This window comes from Dermochelys coriacea, chromosome 4 (genome assembly GCF_009764565.3).
Source record: "Dermochelys coriacea isolate rDerCor1 chromosome 4, rDerCor1.pri.v4, whole genome shotgun sequence".
NCBI lineage: Eukaryota > Metazoa > Chordata > Testudines > Dermochelyidae > Dermochelys > Dermochelys coriacea.
The window spans coordinates 120,217,289-120,237,408 of record NC_050071.1 but is presented as its reverse complement, the minus strand read 5'-3'; the positions used below and the strand labels follow the sequence as shown (position 1 = coordinate 120,237,408).

Below are 20,120 nucleotides of genomic sequence, written 5' to 3'. Positions count from 1 at the left end.
GTCTTCACATTACTACTATTTACAATTGTATGAAGTACAATTATGGTTAATTAGAATGTTACATATGCCCCATATATGAGGTCTCTTATGCTTAATGTACAGCTGATCTCCTTCCATTAGTAGTCACTTAACAACATATTTTAGTGGTTGTTACTAAATTATATGAAGTTTGTCCAGTCCTGTATTGTTACTCTGAACATGTACCTTTGGCTCACTGGAAGCTTGATCCTTTATGTCCAGATGTCCTGCTAACACAATGTGTTGCAGTGCGTGAGATGGTAGATTACAAGGATACACATGAAGTATGTGACTTCCTGAAGATATTCCTCTGACTCCACTGGAGAAAAAAAGGGCTGTGGTGTCATTAAAGTAAAAAAAAAAAAACAAAAAAACAAAACAGCCTTCAGAAATCCATATTTGGAAAGAAATTTCTACTATCTCATACTTTAACTAGGCCATCCACAGCTCAATCATGGGTTTGAAAAAATTGTGGGTTGTTTTTATATTTAAGGGTGCCTCTAGTAAACATGGACTAAAAAAAAAAATGCCTTATCTAACCTTTCTGTTTGATCTTCTATAATGGTCTATTAAATCCTGTTCTCATAGGATTTAGGTATAATTATGCCGTAATCACTGTAAAGCGGGTAGAACAATGCTGGCAGTCACATGGTATTTCACCAGGACATAACCTTTGATGTAAGATGAATTTCACTGTTAATCATGTTTATGCTGTTATAATCTATTCTTAAATGTTTCCACTATAAATGGAAATAATAAATGTGAACATGACACTGAACAGTGATTAATATTATGCTTTTTCCAAATATTAGGGCTGTCAAGCAATTAAAAAAAATAATTGCAATTAATCTCATTGTTAAACAATAATAAAATACCATTTATTTAAATATTTTTGGATGTTTTCTACATTTTCAAATATATTGATTTCAATTACACAGAATACAAAGTGTACAGTGCTTACTTTATATTTATTATTTTTATTACAAATATTTGCACTGTAAAAAAAATAGTATTTTTCAATTAACCTAATACAAGTACTGTAATGCAACCTCTTTATCATGAAAGTTGAACTTACAAATGTAGAATTAAGTACAAAAAATAACTGAATTCAAAAGTAAAACAATGTAAAACTTTAGAGCTTACAAGTCCAATCAGTCTTACTTCTTGTTTAGCCAATTGCTCAGAAAAACAAGTTTGTTTATGTTTGCAGAAGATAATGCTGCCTGCTTCTTGTTTACAATGTCACCTGAAATTGAGAACACGCTTTTCCGTGGAACTATTATAGCTGGCATTGCAAGATATTTACATGCCAGACGCACTAAAGATTCATATGTCCCTTCACACTTCAGCCACCATTCTAGAGGACATGCGTCCATGCTAATGACGGGTTCTGCTCGACAGTGATCCAAAGGAGTGTGGACCGACATGTTCATTTTCATCCTCTGAGTCAGATGCCACCAGCAGAAGGTTGATTTTCTTTTTTGGTGGTTTGGGTTCAGCAGTTTCTGCATCAGAGTGTTGCTCTTTTAAGACTTCTGAAAGCATGCTCCACACCTCATCCCGCTCAGATTTTGGAAGGCACTTCAGATTCCTCTGTCTTGAGTCAAGTGCTGTAGCTATCTTTAGAAATCTCACATTGGTATCTTCTTTGCATTTTGTCATATTCGCAGGGAAAGTGTTCTTAAAACGAACAACATGTGCTGGTTCATCATCCGAGACTGCTATAACATGAAATATATGGCAGAATGCAGGTAAAACAGAGCAGGAGACATACAATTCTCCTTAAGGAGTTCAATCACAAATTTAATTAACATATTTTTTTTAAACAAGTATCATCAGCATGGAAGCATGTCCTCTGGAATGATGGCCGAAGCATGAAGAGGCATCTGGCATGTAAATATCTTGCGACGCCAGCTACAACAGTGCCATGTGAATGCCTGTTCTCACTTTCAGGTGACGTAATTAAGAAATGGGCAGCATTATCTTCCATAAATGTAAATAAACTTGTTTCTCTTAGCGATTGGTTGAACAAGAATTAGGACTGAATGGACCTGTAGGCTCTAAAGTTTTAAATTGTTTTGTTTTTGAGTGCAGTTATGTAACAAAAAAACTACATTTGTAAGTTGCGCTTTCAGGATAAAGAGATTGCACTACAGTACTTGTATGAGGTGAACTGAAAAATACTATTTCTTTTGTTCATTATTTTTACAATACAAATAGTTGTAATAAAAATAATATAAAGTGAGCACTGTAAACTTTGTATTCTGTGTTGTAACTGAAATTGATATATTTGGAAATGTAGAAAAACATCCAAAATATTTAATAAATTTAAATTGGTATTCTATTGTTAAACAGTGTGATTAATCGCAATTAATTTTTTACATCACAATTAAAAATTTTTTTGAGTTAATCGTGTGAGTTAACTGCAATTAATTGACAGCCCTACCAAATATACAAGTATCAACATTCTTTACCTCCAGATAACTTTCCTACTGCTAGGGAAACACTGAAGTTTATTTGATTTGGGAATCTTAGAAGAAATCCCTTTGTTTAATTCTTGGTCTCATAACCAAGTACCAGTGGTGAATATTGTACATGTTGAGAAGATACGATACACTGTCACTGACAAAGGGTACTATAGGGTACTTGTCTGACCTCTGTCCAATTCCATCGCTCCCCCTGCCAGTATCTTCCCACCTGGAGTGGAGGTGACCCAACCCAAGGGCTTCTTCTGGGGAAAGAGAAGTTTTCTTCCTGGAGAGTGGAAGCCATAATAGCAAGTGGGTTGAATGTTGGAGAGGAGACCACAGTAATCTATTATTCACCTCTCAGCTCCCTTTAATCCCACAAAAGAACTGCTCCTGGTGAGGGACAGTGGGCCTGAAGCCTTCCCTACCTCATTTCAACATGGACTAACTTTCCAATGGTAGATCCAGTAATTAGGGAATAGGGAAGGGCAGCTTTTTCGCGGGGGGGACTCTCTCCTATTTTTATGGGCAGCTTGATTCTTCCCCCCACCCCTTGCAGCTCCAAATAGGACTGATTTTTACCAGACTCCCCCTACTACTCATAAGATGAGGTGAGTCCTACAGGAGGCAACCCCTGAACCTTCCCCCAAATGAAGCACACCTTGTTGCCAGGGCAACAGCAGGTTTAAAAAAAATCCTTTTAGTAAAATAGCTCCTTTTATTGTGCATATTGGCTTAAATCTTCAGGCAATAGACCACAAAACTGAACTATTTCTATTCTTGGGCACTATTTTACTGATATGGCCTTTGAAGATGATCCATGTTTGTATTATACACTGACCCAAAAACAAATGGGTATAAACTGGCCACCAGGAAGTTTAGACTTGAAATTAGACGAAGGTTTCTAACCATCAGAGGAGTGAAGTTTTGGAATAGCCTCCCAAGGGAAGCAGTGGGTGTAAAAGATCTATCTGGTTTTAAGATTCTACTCGATAAGTTTATGGAGGAGATAGTATGATGGGATAAAGGGATTTTGGTAAGTAATTGATCTTTAAATATTCAGGGTAAATAGGCCAAATCTCCTGAGATGGGATATTAGATGGATGGGATCTGAGTTACTACAGAAAATTCTTTCCTGGGTATCTGGCTGGTGAACCTTGCCCATATGCTCAGGGTTTAGCTGATTGCCATATTTGGGGTCGGGAAGGAATTTTCCTCCAGGGCAGATTGGAGAGGCCCTGGAGGTTTTTCGCCTTCCTCTGTAGCATGGGACATGGGTGACTGGAGGGAGGCTTCTCTGCTCCTTGAAGTCTTTAAACCATGATTTAAGGACTTCAATAGCTCAGACATAGGTGAGGTTTTTTGTAGGAGTGGGTGGGTGAGATTCTGTGGCCTGCGCTGTGCAGGAGGTCAGACTAGATGATCAGAATGGTCCCTTCTGACCTTAGTATCTATGAATCTATGACTGTATGTAAACGCAACTATCTAGCAATGTTACACTGTATTTCTACAACATCTTCATGTTAGATGTAACTAACTAAAAATCTTGTGTTTATCCCATACTTTCAAAATACGCATTCCTTCTTTTTTACTGTGATCTATGCAACGTGGGCATTACAGCACATAATCAAGACTCCAAAACATCTTATTTTAGACAATGACTCTGAGAAGCTCAGCTATTCAATTTATTGATTCAGAGAAGGTCTCTTTTCAGTCTCCACTGGGCATCAGATGCAGTTTCAAAAGCCATAAAGTTTATAAAATGCATCACTGAAAGGCTGTCCATCAACAGTAAACCTAACCCACACTGCAGCGTTTGCACTGGAGATAAAATACTGTAATTGTGAAAATGAGTTTCCTTATACAAGGTCAGAAGCAATAGACAAAGAAACTAAATTGTAGTTTTATTGTCAATTGTATTACTAGCATTTAAGACAGACAAGTAGTGTAAACAATGTATCAAAAGTCACACAGTACCTTCTGTTTGTTGTTCCAACTCCATAGCTAGTTCTATCTATCCTATATATGACAACGCATCTCTATTGGCATTTGCAGCAATACACAGAATTCTGTGGGGAAAGATATTTCTTATGCATTATAGCTTTAATACACAATTACTGTTACTGTACAAAACCTGCATGATAGTGTGGAATTTTATAAAAATGCTTGCACTCCCCTTGAAGTCAATAGAAACAAAACTAAGACAAAGCAGAGCGCTTTTAAAAATCCCACTCATCAATTATTAGCCTGCTTGGACACAAGAACTCGCTTACACTATAAATCTTTTTTGTACTGGTGTATTTGGATGTAGCTGCATAGGTGAAAACCTCTAGTGTAGATGAGCTCTGACCACAGAAATCTAGATCAATATTGTGTATATACAGAGATAAATACAGAGACAAGGATCACACGCCAAATTCTCCTCTCATTTAATCCTGTGCAACTCCCACTGGCTTCAACAGAGTTTTTGTGGGTGCAACAGAAGAGAATTTGACCCAAAACCTTCATTCCAAGCCTGATCTTGCCAGGTGCTAAACCCACACATCTCCCACTGATGTCAGTACTTCATAGATCAAGACCTCAGTGACGTTTTTTTGAAATGCAATCTTTAGCAACTACTGAACACTAGTAGCACACAAATAAAGAGAGTGCTTGATGTGACAAGAAAGGAGGCCTGATCGTAAAAATTTAGCAAACATGCTGTTGATTTCAGCCATCAAAACAAGCACATCTGACTGCTTAAACATCTTCAGCAGCAGTACCCAAGACTGCCATTCAACATTGGGATTAGTTGGATTATTTTCCAGGACATTCATTTTGTCTTTTTTTCTTGGCATCCAGAATTTTTATTTTATTTTTAAAAGGAGGGCGATTTTCCAAATTGCTCATATAAAGAAGAGAGAGACCCCAGTCTTAGAACAAAGATAGAGTTCCATCCAACATAACAGTCCCTAAAAAGAGGGAATGGGGGAAAAATTGGCCTTTACTTTCTCCTGTTTTAGAGACCCAGTTCAGCAGCCTTCTCTAGCAGAACTCTGAACAGCTGAATGGTGCATTATGTATTAAAACAAGCTCGAGTGAGCCACAGATACAAGTCCTTGGGGATTTTCTTCTTAAGCAGCATAGTAGCCTCTATTTTTACCTCTGTAATCCTTGATCTCTTTTTATTACAGCTAATCATCTAAACATACAGATCTATGTTCAAGAGAGCCATGTATGTGGCATTAGAAATCAATCGTCATAGGATGCTTAAAAGCTGTATCTTTGACGCAGATATTGCTCCTCCTCAACAATGGATTAATATAACTCTTCACTGGTTTCCCCTTCAGTTTATGGGTATCATTTCCAAATGCTTTATTCCACTATTCGGCAGCATGCCCACTGATTTTTTAAATATGTTAACGTCACTATCAATTTTATGTGATTCAGCAATGTACAAAGACATAGCTTGTCAGACTTTACTTAACTCATCTGTTCTATGTACATAATACATGAGAATTTTTAGCAAATTTTAGACTATTTGCAAAGCACTCTTCAATTAAAAAATGTTATTCCCCAGATATTGCTATCAGAAGTTCACATATCACAAATAACCTGGTTGCTTCAGAACAACTTCTTCCAGGCACAGACCTCAAACAAAAACAATGTGTACTCTAAATTGAGCGGAAGTCGGAGTAGCAAAGACTGGTGGCAACACAACTAAGCAGGAGCTGAGGAAGGGCCCAAACGTGAATGTGGAGAGCCTAGGCAATTCTTTGACCAGTGCCTGATGCAGTGCCCCCCATCAACATCCTGTACTCCTGAAGAACTATACGAGCTAAGTGATAACACCAAGTCGTGGCCATGTTTTTGGAGCAACAAGGTATGATGATGATGGGAAAATTATATACAGACACATATTTAAACACAGGGAAGGTAGAATTGTATAGCTCTGTTAATATTGACTTCAACCTACAATGATTAAAGCTACATTTGGGAAACATTTTAGTTCTTAACTGTATTTAGATTGCTTGGACTATTTAGTATTCTGTAAACGTTCTTTATTTGGTATGAATACTCAGTGATGTGCTATTTTTCATATAACACTGACCTATGACACATTAAGTCAGTGGACTGAGTGAAAAAGAAGTGCATCTTCACAGCTGTACATCCAAGATAGAGAGTATAATTTCACCCATAAAATAGCATTTTTACTATTAAAACAAAGATTTGGTTCTAACAAATTATGCATTCACTCCATCCACACAAAGCACAAGCATTTAGGCTCTAGGCAAGTGAAATGCAAGGTAGAAACACAGCCTCCAACACAAGAATGCAGCTCTCAAAGTTATCACTCTATTCTATGAGCTGCTGCCCCTCTGCAACCAGTTGCATAGGGTACTTGATGCAGCTGTGCCTAGGTGATCTTCCACACCTGCCTAGGCAGGATTGGTACAGAGAATCTTCTCTTGGTGTTCAGAGGGCGTATAGGCATCCCATGTGCAAATACGCAGCTGGCCATTTGCCTGGGCAATCCCTATTCTATCCCTGTGTCAGCCCCTCCCCCCCAATGGGGGGTCACTCTGTGTTACTACTGTGTGATTAATAATTTTACAACTATATTTTTAAAAAGTAATTACATAAAAATATACTGCAGGTTTCAGGACCCTCTAGCAACTACTAGCTGAGCTACTGTGAACCTCTCAGACTGAAATAAAGGTCTTGCAATCAGCCTTCAGAGAAAAAAAAAGTCATTCACATATGTGAATTACCCAAACAACCAACTCTTAAAGTGAATAATTCTATTCAGCCTCCCTTAAGTTTCCCCTAGGAATAGTTTATTCTTCATTTCCTATCCTGAACAGTTATAACATTAATAATATTCATTGTCAAGCTGTGAGAAGTTTTAATATGACAATATATTATACATAATTGTTGCAGTGTTGCTGTGCACTATTAAACAGTTGCCTGCAGGTGGCTGCATTTCAGTGGTGGTTGAAAACCATACAATATAAAGCAGGGGTGGCCAACCTGTGGCTCCAGAGCTACATGCAGCTCTTCATAGGTTAATATGTGGCTCCTTGCATAGGAACGGACTCCGGGGCTGGAGCTACAGATGCTAACTTTCCAATGTGCCAGGAAGTGCTTGCTGCTCGACCCCCTGCTCTGTCCCAGGCCCTGCCCTAACTCCACCCCTTCCCCCGAGCCTGCCATGCCCTCGCTCTTCCCCCTTCCCCACCAGAGTCTCCTGTGCACCGTGTAACAGCTGATCATGGCGGGCGGGAGGCATGGGGAGGGAGCGGAAAGCACTGATTGGTGGGGTTGCCAGCGGGCAGGAGGTGCTGCAGGATGGAATGGGGGGAGCTGTTGGGGGGCTGCTGACATATTAGTGTGGCTCTTTGGCGATGTACATTGGTAAATTCTGGCTCCGTCTCAGGCTCAGGTGGGCCGCCCCTGATGTAAAGCTAAAGTCTGTGCTTGGACCTGTGCATCTGACTTTCAATTAAAAAAACAAAACAAAACAAAAAAAACCAGTGAGAGGCTTCTAAATTCACAAGTTGAGGATTTGGTCCATTTTTTATAAATCAGTTTGGAAACATCTTTGGGATCCTTCTTCATGAAGGACAGAATGTAAGTTTAAGTTGTAATTATTCAGAGCTGAACTTTTAAGAACTTCTTACAACTTGACTTTCAATAGAGATTGAGTGATGGTAGATTTTAAAAAAATGTTTCTGTGACAGGTCAGTTTTCAATTGTAGAAGTTCATTTAGAGTCAGAACAACTCATACTGAAGACATTGCTATGCTGCAAGAGAGCTCCAGACTTAAGTGCAGGTTCTTCAAGATCAGAGCATCAGTATTTAAAAAAAAAATCACAACAAGAGAAGAATTAAAGAGTATATTTTCTTACTATTTCAATACTTTTTCGTTAGGAATATGGATATAGGGAAATCAAAGTGCCTTTGTAATTCCAAACTATTTAGTTCTGAAAATAGTAAAACACTTTTAAATTACTTTTTTTTCAAAAGTTGCTCTTTATAGTCCCCTCAGACCTGCTTCCATTGAATTAAATGGCAAAATTCCCATTGGCTTCAATGGAAGCAAGGCAGGGCCTAACATTTTCTTGTGTGGGTCTTGTATAGCAGTGGTTCTCAACCAGGGTATATCAGCTCATCTCGATATTTGCCTAGTTTTACAACAGGCTACATAAAAAGCACTAGCAAAGTCAGTACAAACTAAAATTTCATAGGACTTGTTTATACTGCTCTATATACTATACACTGAAATGTAAATACAATATTTATATTCCAATTGATTTATTTTATAATTATATAGTGAAAATGAGAAAGGAAGCACTTTTTCCAGTAATAGTGTGCTGTGCACTTCTGGATTTTTATGTCTGATTTTGTAAGCAAGTAGTTTTTAAGTGAAATGTACAGTAGTCTGGAAAGGTCGGGAACCTCTGTCATACAGCACCTTTCATATACAAGGTGTTCTCTACCATATGCTTCACTAAGTATTGAAAAAATAGTTAAAATCTGGTAGCATAATGCCTGTGGAGGCAGCAACAATATATCAACCTCTGATCTTGACAAAGCAGTATTAGTCCTGTGCATTTTTGTGACTGAGTGCAGGAAGTGAACACCTCAGTCTGTTTTACTTTATTTTACTGAGCAACAGACTGCTGGTCAAGCTACTAGTTTTATATGAGGCAGCATGAGATGTGTAAGCTTTACTAAGACAGATATAAAAGATGAGCAAAAACAACCTGGCTCCACAGCTCAGGGGTTAGCACACTGGCCTTGTAAACTAGGGGTCGTGAGTTCAAAAGTCACTGGAGCCTGTACAGCAGTTTCTGACAGGGCTGTTGCCCCAAGCAGTGAGGTGCTTCCCTTTCTGTAGGTATTTATTAGTTTCAAAGGGAGGGAGCTCAGAGGTTTGAGCATTTTCTTGCTAAACCCAGGGTTGTGAGTTCAATCCTTGAGGGGGCCAGTTAGGGATCTGCGGCAAAAATTGGGGATTGGCCCTGTTTTGGGAAGGGGGTTGGACTAGATGACCTCCTGAGGTTTCTTCCAACCCTTATATTCTATAATTCTATGCCCTGACTTTAATATGGTAGCCATGTGCAGCATTAAAACTAGACATCTTATCTGAATCAGAACAATAGCTGTATTTGCACTATAATGGAAGTACTAGTTATGAGCCCAAGTTCTGATACAGAACATGATTATTACCCTATAGGTTCTTCCCCCTGGATCACAACAACACCCTCTCTCTTTGATGACATGAGCCAACACCAGGTACAAAAATTCTCATGAAGGACAATGGGACTAGCTCATGTTGAGTCCTCTATATACTTCACATTTATTTACATTTCCTAGAAAACAAATATCTGGCATTTATGTAACATCTTGAAACAACGACCAGTTATGATAATCAGGCCCTTTATTTTCATACACTTTTAAGGCCAGAAAGGACCACAGTGATTATCTAGCCTGACCTTCTGCATAACACACACCACAGGACTTCCTTGAATTACTTCCTGGTGGATGTTTCTAAAAGATATGCTATAGTTCAATCTTGATTTAAAAACTGCCAGCGATGGAGAATCCACTGTTGAATTGTTCCAACTGTTAATTACCCGCAGTGTTAAAAATTTGCACCTTATTTTTTAGCCTAAATTTGTTTAGCTTCAACTTCCAGCCATTAGATCTTGTTATGCCTTTGTCTGCTAGACTGAAGGGCTCTCTATTTTCAAATTTCTATCTCCCATGTAGGTACTTCCAGACTGATCAAATCATTCCTTAACTTTCCCTTTGATATGCTAAATAGGTTGAGCTGCTTGAGTCTTGCACTATATGGCATGTTTGCCACTCTTAATTATTGTTGGGGCTCTTCTCTAAACTCTCTCCAATTTATCAACATCCTTCCTGAATTGCTGACATCAGAGCTGAACACAAGACTCCAGCAGCGATTGCACCAGTGTCAAATACAGAGGTAAAAGAACCTCTCTCAAAATTACTGATTATACATGTTAGAATCCCTGTCATATGGGGCATAGCTGCCCTCTTGTGCCTTCTTCTGGCCAAGTGTGGTGCTACAGGTGTTCCCTGCCTCAGTTTCCTCCTGTGGGATTCGTGTGACTCAGGCTTCCAGAGGGGACATGCACAGAGTTTAGTTGTTGCTGTAACAAATGTTGAAGCGGGAGGTTTCCAGAGCCTGGCCTCTAGCCTGAGTCTGAAGATCTATATTGTAGTTTAACATCCCCATAGCCTCAGGCCTGTGAGTCTAAATCAGATGACATGGACCAGCTGTGGGTATTTAATTGCAGTGAAGACATGCCTGCTGAGTCTGCCATAGAGCACTGACTCCCAGGCTATTTTCTTGGAGTCCTTCCACAAGAGCCCAACTTGTTCCTTATGGTTTTTCTGAAACTGAGGTCTCTCAGACCTGTTAAAAACATCACCCAGCTGATCAGGACCAGCTGCTGCTGATGGGGTAGCTAATCTGGACAGGTCTGGCTGAGTTCAGCTACCCTTAAAGGGCCAGCCAATTTATGACAATCACATGACCACCACAGTGTTTGTGCTGGGGGTTCATGTTTAACAGATTACCCACTGTGACTTGACTACTCAGCCCTAAATCTTTTTCAGAGTCATTACTTCCCATGCCAGATTCTTCCATGCTCTAACTTGGTCTCCATTCTTTGTTCCTAGGTGGATCATAGAATCATAGAAGATTAGGGTTGGAAGAGACCTCAGGAGGTCATCTAGTCCAATCCCCTGCTCAAAGCAAGACCAACACTAACTAAATCATCGCAGCCAGCGTTTTGTCAAGCTGGGCCTTAAAAACCTCTAAGGATGGAGATTCCACCACCTCCCTAAGCAGGGGTGAAAGTAACTTAAAGGACTTACTGGTACTCCAGAGCCCTAAGCAGGGGGCATGGCCTCCACCGGAAGAGGCAGGCCGGGCCCTTTAAATCACCCCCAGAGCTACCAGCTGCAGAGGCAGCTGGGAGCCCCGGGGCTCGGGGCAATTTAAAGGGCCCCGGGCTCCGGCTACTGCAGCCCCGGGCCCTTTAAAGCGCCGCCCGAGCCCCACTGCCGGAACCCCTGGGATAGTGGTGGCAGCAGGGCTCCGGCAGTGGGGCTCGGGCGGCGCTTTAAAGGGCCCAGGGCTCCCCACAGCTGCCGGAGCCCCGGGCCCTTTAAAGCGCCACCCGAGCCTTGCTGCCGGAGCCCCTGGGGTAGTGGCAGCAGGGCTTTGGTGGCTCTTTAAAGGGTCTGGGGCTCTGGTGGTGCAGTGAGCCCTGGAACCTTTAAAGCACCAGCCTGGGGAAGCCGGTCTGGTCTGACATGCTATACTGGCTCTTGCTTTCACCTCTGTCCCTAGGTAACCCATTCCAGTGCTTCACCACCCTGCTAGTAACATAATATTTTCTGATATCCAACCTAGACCTCCCCCACTGCAACTTGAGACCTTTGCTTCTTGTTCTGTCATGATGACCGTACACGTGGCTGAATTGTTCGCTTTCACCCATTTTACTGACTGATCCAGAGTGCTCTGTAGCAATGACCCACAGAGGATGACAATATTGGAAAGCAGATATTGAAAAAGCAAAGCTGTGCTCAAAGCCAATTTACAGAGTAGATAAAAGTCACAGTCTGTCTAGGTCACAATAGAGCAGGCAAAAGCCAGGCCTGGGAGGCTCCAGCATATACTATATTTAGCAGCAGCCTCTAAATATAACAAGACTTCAGAGGGGATTAGAAACTACAAAGGTCTGGCCTGGAGGAAAAAATACTAGCAGTTGCATTAAACTGACAATTGTGCCAAATATCTGTGGATTGTGACTGCGCAAAATAATAAAAAGAAAAGGAGTACTTGTGGCACCTTAGAGACTAACAAATTTATTAGAGCATAAGCTTTCATTGGAAGCAAATGCATCCAATGAAGTGAGCTGTAGCTCACGAAAGCTTATGCTCTAATAAATTTGTTAGTCTCTAAGGTGCCACAAGTCCTCCTTTTCTTTTTGCAAATACAGACTAACACGGCTGCTACTCTGAAACCTGTCAAAATAATAAAAGGAGACCTATAGATCGCATCTTCTTGGAATCTTAATATTTAAGAGTCTAGCTTTCTGAAAGCCATAAGCTGGCTTTCTTGAGCCAGCAGTATGCCACCTATATACGATGTATGGCGCTAATTAACAAATATAACTGCTGGGCACACCACCACCTACCTCTTTTAGGGCAGTTAAGCCGCTCTACTGAAAAAGAGGTGGGACACACCCTATGCAGGAAGATGCCTATTGGACAAAGCACACCAACAAAGGGAAATTACAGTGAAAAGTCTCATTCCCTGGGAGCCTGATGTTTGAGTTTAGCGTGGAAGGCCCACTTTATGCTGCGAGGCTGATTGCGCCATGGGTTTTAATCAGCGAGTATCAGAGTAGCCGCCGTGTTAGTCTGTATTCGCAAAAAGAAAAGGAGGACTTGTGGCACCTTAGAGACTAACAAATTTATTAGAGCATAAGCTTTCGTGAGCTACAGCTCACTTCATCGGATGCATTTGGTGGAAAAAACAGAGGAGAGATTTATATACACACACACACACAGAGAACATGAAACAATGGGTTTATCATACACACTGTAAGGAGAGTGATCACTTAAGATAAGCCATCACCAACAGCGGGGGGGGGAAGGAGGAAAACCTTTCATGGTGACAAGCAAGGTAGGCTAATTCCAGCAGTTAACAAGAATATCAGAGGAACAGTGGGGGGTGGGGTGGGAGTAGTAATACAACGCCGGGCAGGCAGTGGGGCGCTGTAGGAATGCCAGCAGCATGGCCCAACAAGCAAGCGATCAGGCCGGGCTGCTTCCCGGGGACCAGGAGGCGCCCCCCTGAGCGCTCTGGCAGCCCCGCTCCCAGGGCCGGGGGCAGCCTGTCTCTGTGCAGACTAGCGGGCCCGGGCAGGCTCCGCGCAGCAGGCGCTGGGCACAAGGGGTGGGCGGGGAGGCTGCGCGCACCGACTCCCAGGGGAGAACGAGGCTTCCCTCCGCTGGGGCTGGGCCCCGGGCGCACCACCAAGCCCCCCCCGCCCTGCCAAGCCCCCGCCCTTAGCGCAGCCCGGCACCTGCCCCCTCCCAGCGCGGCCGCCTCGCCGCTCCCTGCAGCGCGGGGGCAACGCTGCACCCCGCGCGTCTGCCCCCCACGAGCCGGGCCAGCCCCGACGGCCGCCGCCGCAACTCGCCCGCCCACTGCAGCAGCCGCTGCTCTCCCCGCCCCGGCCTCGCCTCCTCACCCGCCCGCTGGAGCCGCCGCCGAGGCCGTTCCCCGGGGCTCGGGCGGGCAAAGCCCGAGGGAGCCGGTGGGCTGCGGAGAGACTGGAGGGGCCGCGGCAGGGGCGGGCACCGTGGGGGAGCGGCGCTCTCCGCCTCCCGGAGGCGGGTCGGCGGGGCCAGCTGGGGAGCAGGGGCGGGGCCCGAGCCGGTCTCTAGGTACAGACACTGGGCGGGGCGGCGCCGCCTGCTCCCCAGCTGCATCCAGACGGCGCTGTAGCCGCAGCCGCCGGTTCCTCCGGGGGCCGCGTCCCAGCGAGCGCGTAGGAAGCCCGGCGGGCAGCTGGCTCCGCTGCGGCGCTGGTGAGCACCTCGGGGCGGGGTGAGTGAGGAGGTGAGGGGCGAAGGATGCTGCTGCTGCTGAGCCCGGAGCCTTGGATGGCGTGGGGCGAGTGGGTACCAAGTGCCGCCCTGGGGGAGTGGGCACGGCTGGGCTGTGTGCCAGGCTGCTCCTTTCTACTCTTCCCTTTCTCTAGCCCATTGCGAGGGGGAGCCCTTTCCCCGCCTACCCTTCTGACCCCTGGGAGCTGGACCCGGCGCCGGGACCCCCCCCCCCCGGCCCTGCTGGGTGGGGCGCAATAAGTTGCGCTGCCACCTCCAGCACCGCCGTGAGCAGAGCTGTGGGGATCCACCCTGCTGCATTCATCCCCGGGGCTGCTGCTCACTGCGGAAAACTGCCTCCTAACCCCCCCGCCTGCCCCCACGCAGGAGGCTATGGGGTGGGCGCCGATGCTAGCCCTTCAGATGCTCAATCTGATGCAGGATGGTCTCACTGTCCGGCTGATTGTGGTCTCCACCTCTCTGCAACTCTGGAGCAGCCATCAGAAGAGCTCGGGTGGGGCTGGGGAGCGCCTTGCTTAAAAGGGATTTCATCGCTCCTTAGGTGCTATTGTCCACTCGTTTAAAGGCGGTGGGGGCCTCCCTAACAAACTCTCTGAGGGAGATCGGGTAAAGCCCCTCTGCTCCCCTCACTGCTCTGTTCTGCTGGAGGGGGAGCTGGCATGAATGAGGCTGAGCTATCCATCTCAGACCTTCGGGGGGGGGGGGGACAATTGTCCTATGTATGTCTCTATATTCATCCCTCTGTATTTTTAGGGTTTCTATTTTGTTTATTTCCTTTTTTATTGGTATTATTTGACATCAAATTTTGCTTTCCTTGATTTCAATGGGGACTATTCATTTGAGAGAGGCCAACAGGATTTGGATCCAAAACTGCAAGCCCTACGAGCATGGAATTCCCCCTGAAGTAGATAAGAGGCCTGCACTTAGAGGATTTGCAGGATAAGGCCTTCATTTATGCAAGGTGTTCAGAGGGTGATGGGGCTCCTAATAAACATTATTTATATAATGTACTTGCTTAAAAGCACACAAGTGGTTGTCTTCAATGTCCTTTTCTGTGTCAACATTTAAAAAACATACTGTTCTGGAGATTTGGATGAGTAGTCTGCACGTCTATTTTCAATGTAATTCCTGTTTGTTTGCCTGTCTATATATCTTTAATGACTGGCTGAGATTTGAGAACTGTTTTTTCTCTCCCCCCTCCCCCGTTCACTTGAGCACCACAAACAGCCTTCAGATTTTAGGCCTCTGCAAGTGCATGGAGCTCAGTGGAGAAGAAGGGGTTTATTTTTGATTAAAAAGGGAAGTGAAGGAGGGTATAGTTTAAACCAGCAAACATGCAGTGTTTTTTGATTATCATGCTGTTAAATATTTACAGTTTAATTATCACATTTATCATCCAACCATACATCATTAGTCCCCTAAATGATTCAAATTGATTCAAATGTAACTTGTTGCCTGAAAATAAAAAAACGCTATCAATGTAAAACAATAATCCTCCCCCCACCCTAAATCCCTAATAAAATTTATTTTCAAATGAGTAATTGTGTAAAATGCATCTAGTGAACTTTATGGCTGGGAAGAAAATTAATTCCACTTCCTTTCAAGAATCCTTTCTTTTGTGACTTCCCCTCACAGAGATCATTATCACATTCTTAGGCCTTGCTTCTGCAAATGTGCATGTATGCATCTTTTACATGATATTGAGATTACTGATAATAGACTACTGATCTACTGATACATGTATGTTTGCAGGAGCGGTGTTGCTGCTCTGACTTCCGCACATATTAGGTGGCAAAGGCAGAAACTGCATTTCATGGTTTGCTCGAGTGGAGTGGTGAGTTGAGGAGCTAAAGGGGACAAATGTATGCAGGGGTGTTGGATGCTGGGACTCTGCAAGGGGGCATATTGAGTATATAATACATACATGTATTGACTGCTATCTATGTGAATATATATCAATGTTGATTATATATTTAGTGGGGTCTTGGCACAAATATCTTTAACTTTAAGGTAAGGTTGCTACACTGCATAGCTTTCCAATGCAGACTCTAAAAAACAAGGAAATAAGCAAAGTCATTCAATGCTGGACCTATGCTTTACTCATCATTTTCCCTTCTCATCTTCCATTATTTCTATCCACCCACATCCACCATCATTCTGAACAACTAACAGCAGCCTTAATTCCAGACATACATAACGTAGACCAACGGCCACAAATGTGCAGATTTCAACTATAATTTTTACATTAAAAATTAATACTAAATGTAGGACAATCATTAACGTACATCACCCACTCATATAAATTGTTTTCCTAAACAATACAGAAAAACATATCTCAAACCCTAACTCACTCTCCCACCCCAGTAAAACCATCCCAGAGCTATGCCTGATGTAAGTTAGGGGAGTGATACCAACTGAATATTTTTCCAAGGTAGAGCAGATTTTTTGTGAGAAATTTTTTCTTTGAAAAATGACCTCTTTTCAGAAATGGAAAAAAAGGTGCTCTTCAATTTTTAAAAATTTTCAAAACTTTTTATTTTGAAAAACTATTATGAAAACCTAGTTCCTGATAAATTGAGAATTTCTTTAATGGTTTCAACTAAAAATGCCATGGGGAAAAATCAATACATTCTGAATTCTGAAAAACAGAAACAACATAATATTTTCTGTTTATGTGAATGTGTGTTTTGGAGTTTTTAACCCACTGTATTCCAGGAACAGAGATGTCCTCAGTCACTGGAGGCTTTGTGTGAATTATGGTGAATTTTGGAAAAAAATTTAGCATGAATATCTTAATTTCAAGACTTTTGCAGGCTTCTGTAGCTCAGTTCCTCACCTAAAGTCCTACATCATCTCCCTTTACTTTACTGGGACCTGTGGTTTAAGTGAAGGGGAAGCACATAGAGTTCTCTTATCCTTGTTGCTGTGTTCAGGGACGGGTCTGAAAATCCATTCTCTTAATATTCTGGAACATGGGGTTCTTTTCCCTTTATGAGATGAGATGGGAAAAGTTTGGCACAGAACTCTTCTTATGCCTGGGTCCCCAATTTCTCCCCACAACCACCTCTGAATTTGACGTACTCTTTTATTAATATAGAATGTGTGTAGTTTTTACATATATAAACACCCAAAGAATTTTGGGAGGCATCTGCCTGCAGGTGGGTTTAGAGTATGTTCTGATAAGCTGGGATTCTACCTGACTCTGGGTGTGTGGAGGAGCTTAGAGAAGGCACTTTGTGAAATCAGGAATACAGAGTGAAAGGTTGTCTTGCCTGCTGTTTGATGCTTGGTTTTGCTACTTTTGAGCCTATCACTATATAGTCACAGTGCATTTTGTTAATTGTTCACAATGTCTCCATAATATGATAAGAGACTTTGTGGAGGGGAATTTTTTTGAAATTAAGGGGAAAAAAAACCCATAGTTGGGTCTTATGGCAACCACTAATTTATCTACCTCCCCATCCTTTGGCTTTGTGGAGGGATTTTGTTAAATATATGTAGATTTTTTTTTAAATGTTCCACTATATTTACTTGGGTTTCTCCTGATTCACTGAAACTACGTTTCTGAGGTCAGGAGCCTGGAAAGATTAGCAAAGGATACGAGACCTAAAGGAATATGTAAGGGGCCTTTAGAAACTATGAATAAACAAATTACTAGTTTGGGTGAGCTTCATTTCCTTCAGGTAGTATAGTCCACAGTGTCTTTGTTTGTTAGTTCAGTCTAATGGTGGGGAATGGTTGAAAATGAAGGAAGTTCCCTGGCATTACAGGCTTATTTTTTATTTTATTTTTTTTTTTTTGGAGTGCTGGGTAGTAGGTGTGAAATGCTAGCAGAAAGCTAATTTGGTCTTTTTTTCTAAGATCTGGTACTATTGATTTAACATTTTTTTTTCTGGAGGTGAAACTCTGATTAATCAATCAATGTAAAGGTTAAAAGAGACAAGCTATCTGCATGGTCATCTCTGTGTGAACCTCTTTCAGGTGTTGCTAACTGCAGCCCCAATTACTGTGCAGGGCTCTGTTGTTGCAGGTCATTGCAGGATCAACTCAGCAACTCTCTTGTTTGCTTTGTGAAGTTTTCTCCTGTCTCACTCTTTTTTACTTTCTTTCAGGCTATTTTAGCAATCTTTTGCCTAAGCTACAATTTCCCAAGTTGAAACTCATGTACATGTCATATTTCCTCATGTATGTGTCATATGTCAAAGTGCCATTGAATTCAGCCATAGTCCCCCTTTTACCTCTTGAGTATCTTGGAGCCACTCTAAAAAGGTATGGCTGTCAGTTATTTTCAGTCACCCTTGTTTATTTAGCTGTCACCTCCTTGTTCTGTACGGAAGTGTCATTGTCAGTGTGACGCTACTGCATGTCGTAGTTTCACTTTTGCTTTAGTTGAATTTTCAGCATGTGCTGAAAAGGAAATACATTGTCTTCTGGGAATATCCTCTATAGGATGCACATATGTTACTTCTGTTAAAGCTAATGGTAATTACATTTTGAGCTTTACCTACTCTCCTCCTTGCTTTGATTTAGCTATTCAGGTAAGAATGAGGAACCTTTTTTTTCCCTTCTGTGAAATTTTGTTCTAGTATCTTGTCATCATCTTGTTTTAAAAGAAAGCAACCTAGGTGGCAGCTTGCTGGCCCTGGAGACTGAATTCCTTTCCTTTATTCATATAATGGGAGCAAGAACAGACAGCTATAGTGCAATCTTCTTCACACTTTTCTTAGCTGTGTTCTGTAGTGACCACATGTAGATTGAGGGGCGTTTCATTCTGTCCATTCATTTTGTTGATATGTCCCAAGATGGTGACAATTGGAATGATTTTTTATGTGGATTCCTTTGTGAGGTCACAGTAACACTTCCTATAGCTGTCAGATGCTGTTTAAATCCCTACCTATCTGGGCTGGATTTGAACTGATGGGCTAAAGGTGCAAGGTTCCCTATTCCCTTACCAATCCCCTATACCATCTTGTCCCTCTCCTCACTAACTCCTTTTTCTCCCCCACCCCATTGCAGTGGAGTGGGAAATAGTCTCCCTTTCACCTTGAATCTAAGCAAATACATATAGGTGGGTATGGTGGGTCTATCATTTTTCTGATACTGTGACGATTTCTTCATTTAATCCTTTCTGCCTTCCCTGTGTGTGAAACTGCACTTCAAAATCCATCCCATAGGGTGGAGGGATCTAGTTGTGATGGTGATATTGCTGCAGGACGGCTTCCTTAAACTGATTGCTGAGGTGTTGGAAGATGATGCTGTGACTATGAGGCAAACCCTCCTCTAGAGGTGAAGAGCATCACTCTTACAGTGCTTCCAGCCTGCACAGATGCCACTTAACAGATGCACATTGGAAAAAGTAATCCAACTATACGTATAAAATGATGGGGTCTAAATTAGCTGTTACCACTCAAGAAACAGATCTTGGAGTCACTGTGGATAATTCTCTGAACACATCCATTCAATGTGCAGCGGCAGTCAAAAAAGCGAACAGAATGTTGGGAATCATTAAGAAAGGGATAGATGATAATGCAGAAAATATTATATTGCCTCTATATAAATCCATGGCATGCCCACATCTTGAATACTGCTTGCAAATGTGATCTCCCCATCTCAAAAAAGATATATTGGAATTGAAAAGGTTCAAAAAAGGGCAACAAAAATGTTTAGGGGTATGGAACGGCTTCCGTATGAGGAGAGATTAATAAAACTGGGACATTGCAGCCTGGAAAAGAGACGACTAAGTGGGGATATGATTGAGATCTACAAAATCATGTCTGGTATGGAGAAAGTAAATAAGGATGTGTTATTTACTACTTCTCATAACACAAGAACTAGGGGTCACCAAATGAAATTAATAGGCGGGTCATTTAAAACAAACAAAAGGAAGGGTTTTTTCACACAATGCAAAGTCAACCTGTGGAACTCTTTGCCAGAGGATGTTGTGAAGGCCAAGACTTATAACAGGGTTCAAA

At 42.4% G+C, this 20,120-nt stretch overlaps 2 protein-coding genes across 15 annotated transcripts in view; one reads left to right on the top strand and one right to left on the bottom strand.

The window, feature by feature from the left end:
* LOC119855246 overlaps nt 1-14,131 on the bottom strand; it is a 37,252-nt gene extending 23,121 nt beyond the window's left edge. Inside the window, exons 1-3 of the mRNA XM_043512478.1 lie at nt 13,770-14,131; nt 12,708-12,773; nt 205-338 (exon numbers count right to left, since the gene is read on the bottom strand). Coding sequence (XP_043368413.1) covers nt 205-338; nt 12,708-12,773; nt 13,770-14,010 — 441 coding nt within the window. The 5' untranslated portion in view covers nt 14,011-14,131. The remainder of the gene's footprint in view (nt 1-204; nt 339-12,707; nt 12,774-13,769) is intronic.
* The window catches only part of JAKMIP1 (janus kinase and microtubule interacting protein 1), a 381,847-nt gene continuing 375,707 nt past the window's right edge, over nt 13,981-20,120 (top strand). For 11 of the 14 annotated variants that reach the window (XM_038400934.2, XM_038400923.2, XM_038400933.2 and 8 more), the window contains exon 1: nt 13,981-14,109. The gene's annotated coding sequence lies outside the window, so the exon portion shown is untranslated. Of the gene's footprint in view, nt 14,110-15,900; nt 15,983-18,524; nt 18,687-20,120 lie in introns of those variants that run through there. The other 3 variants (XM_038400924.2, XM_043512469.1, XM_043512472.1) reach the window with 3 other exon arrangements.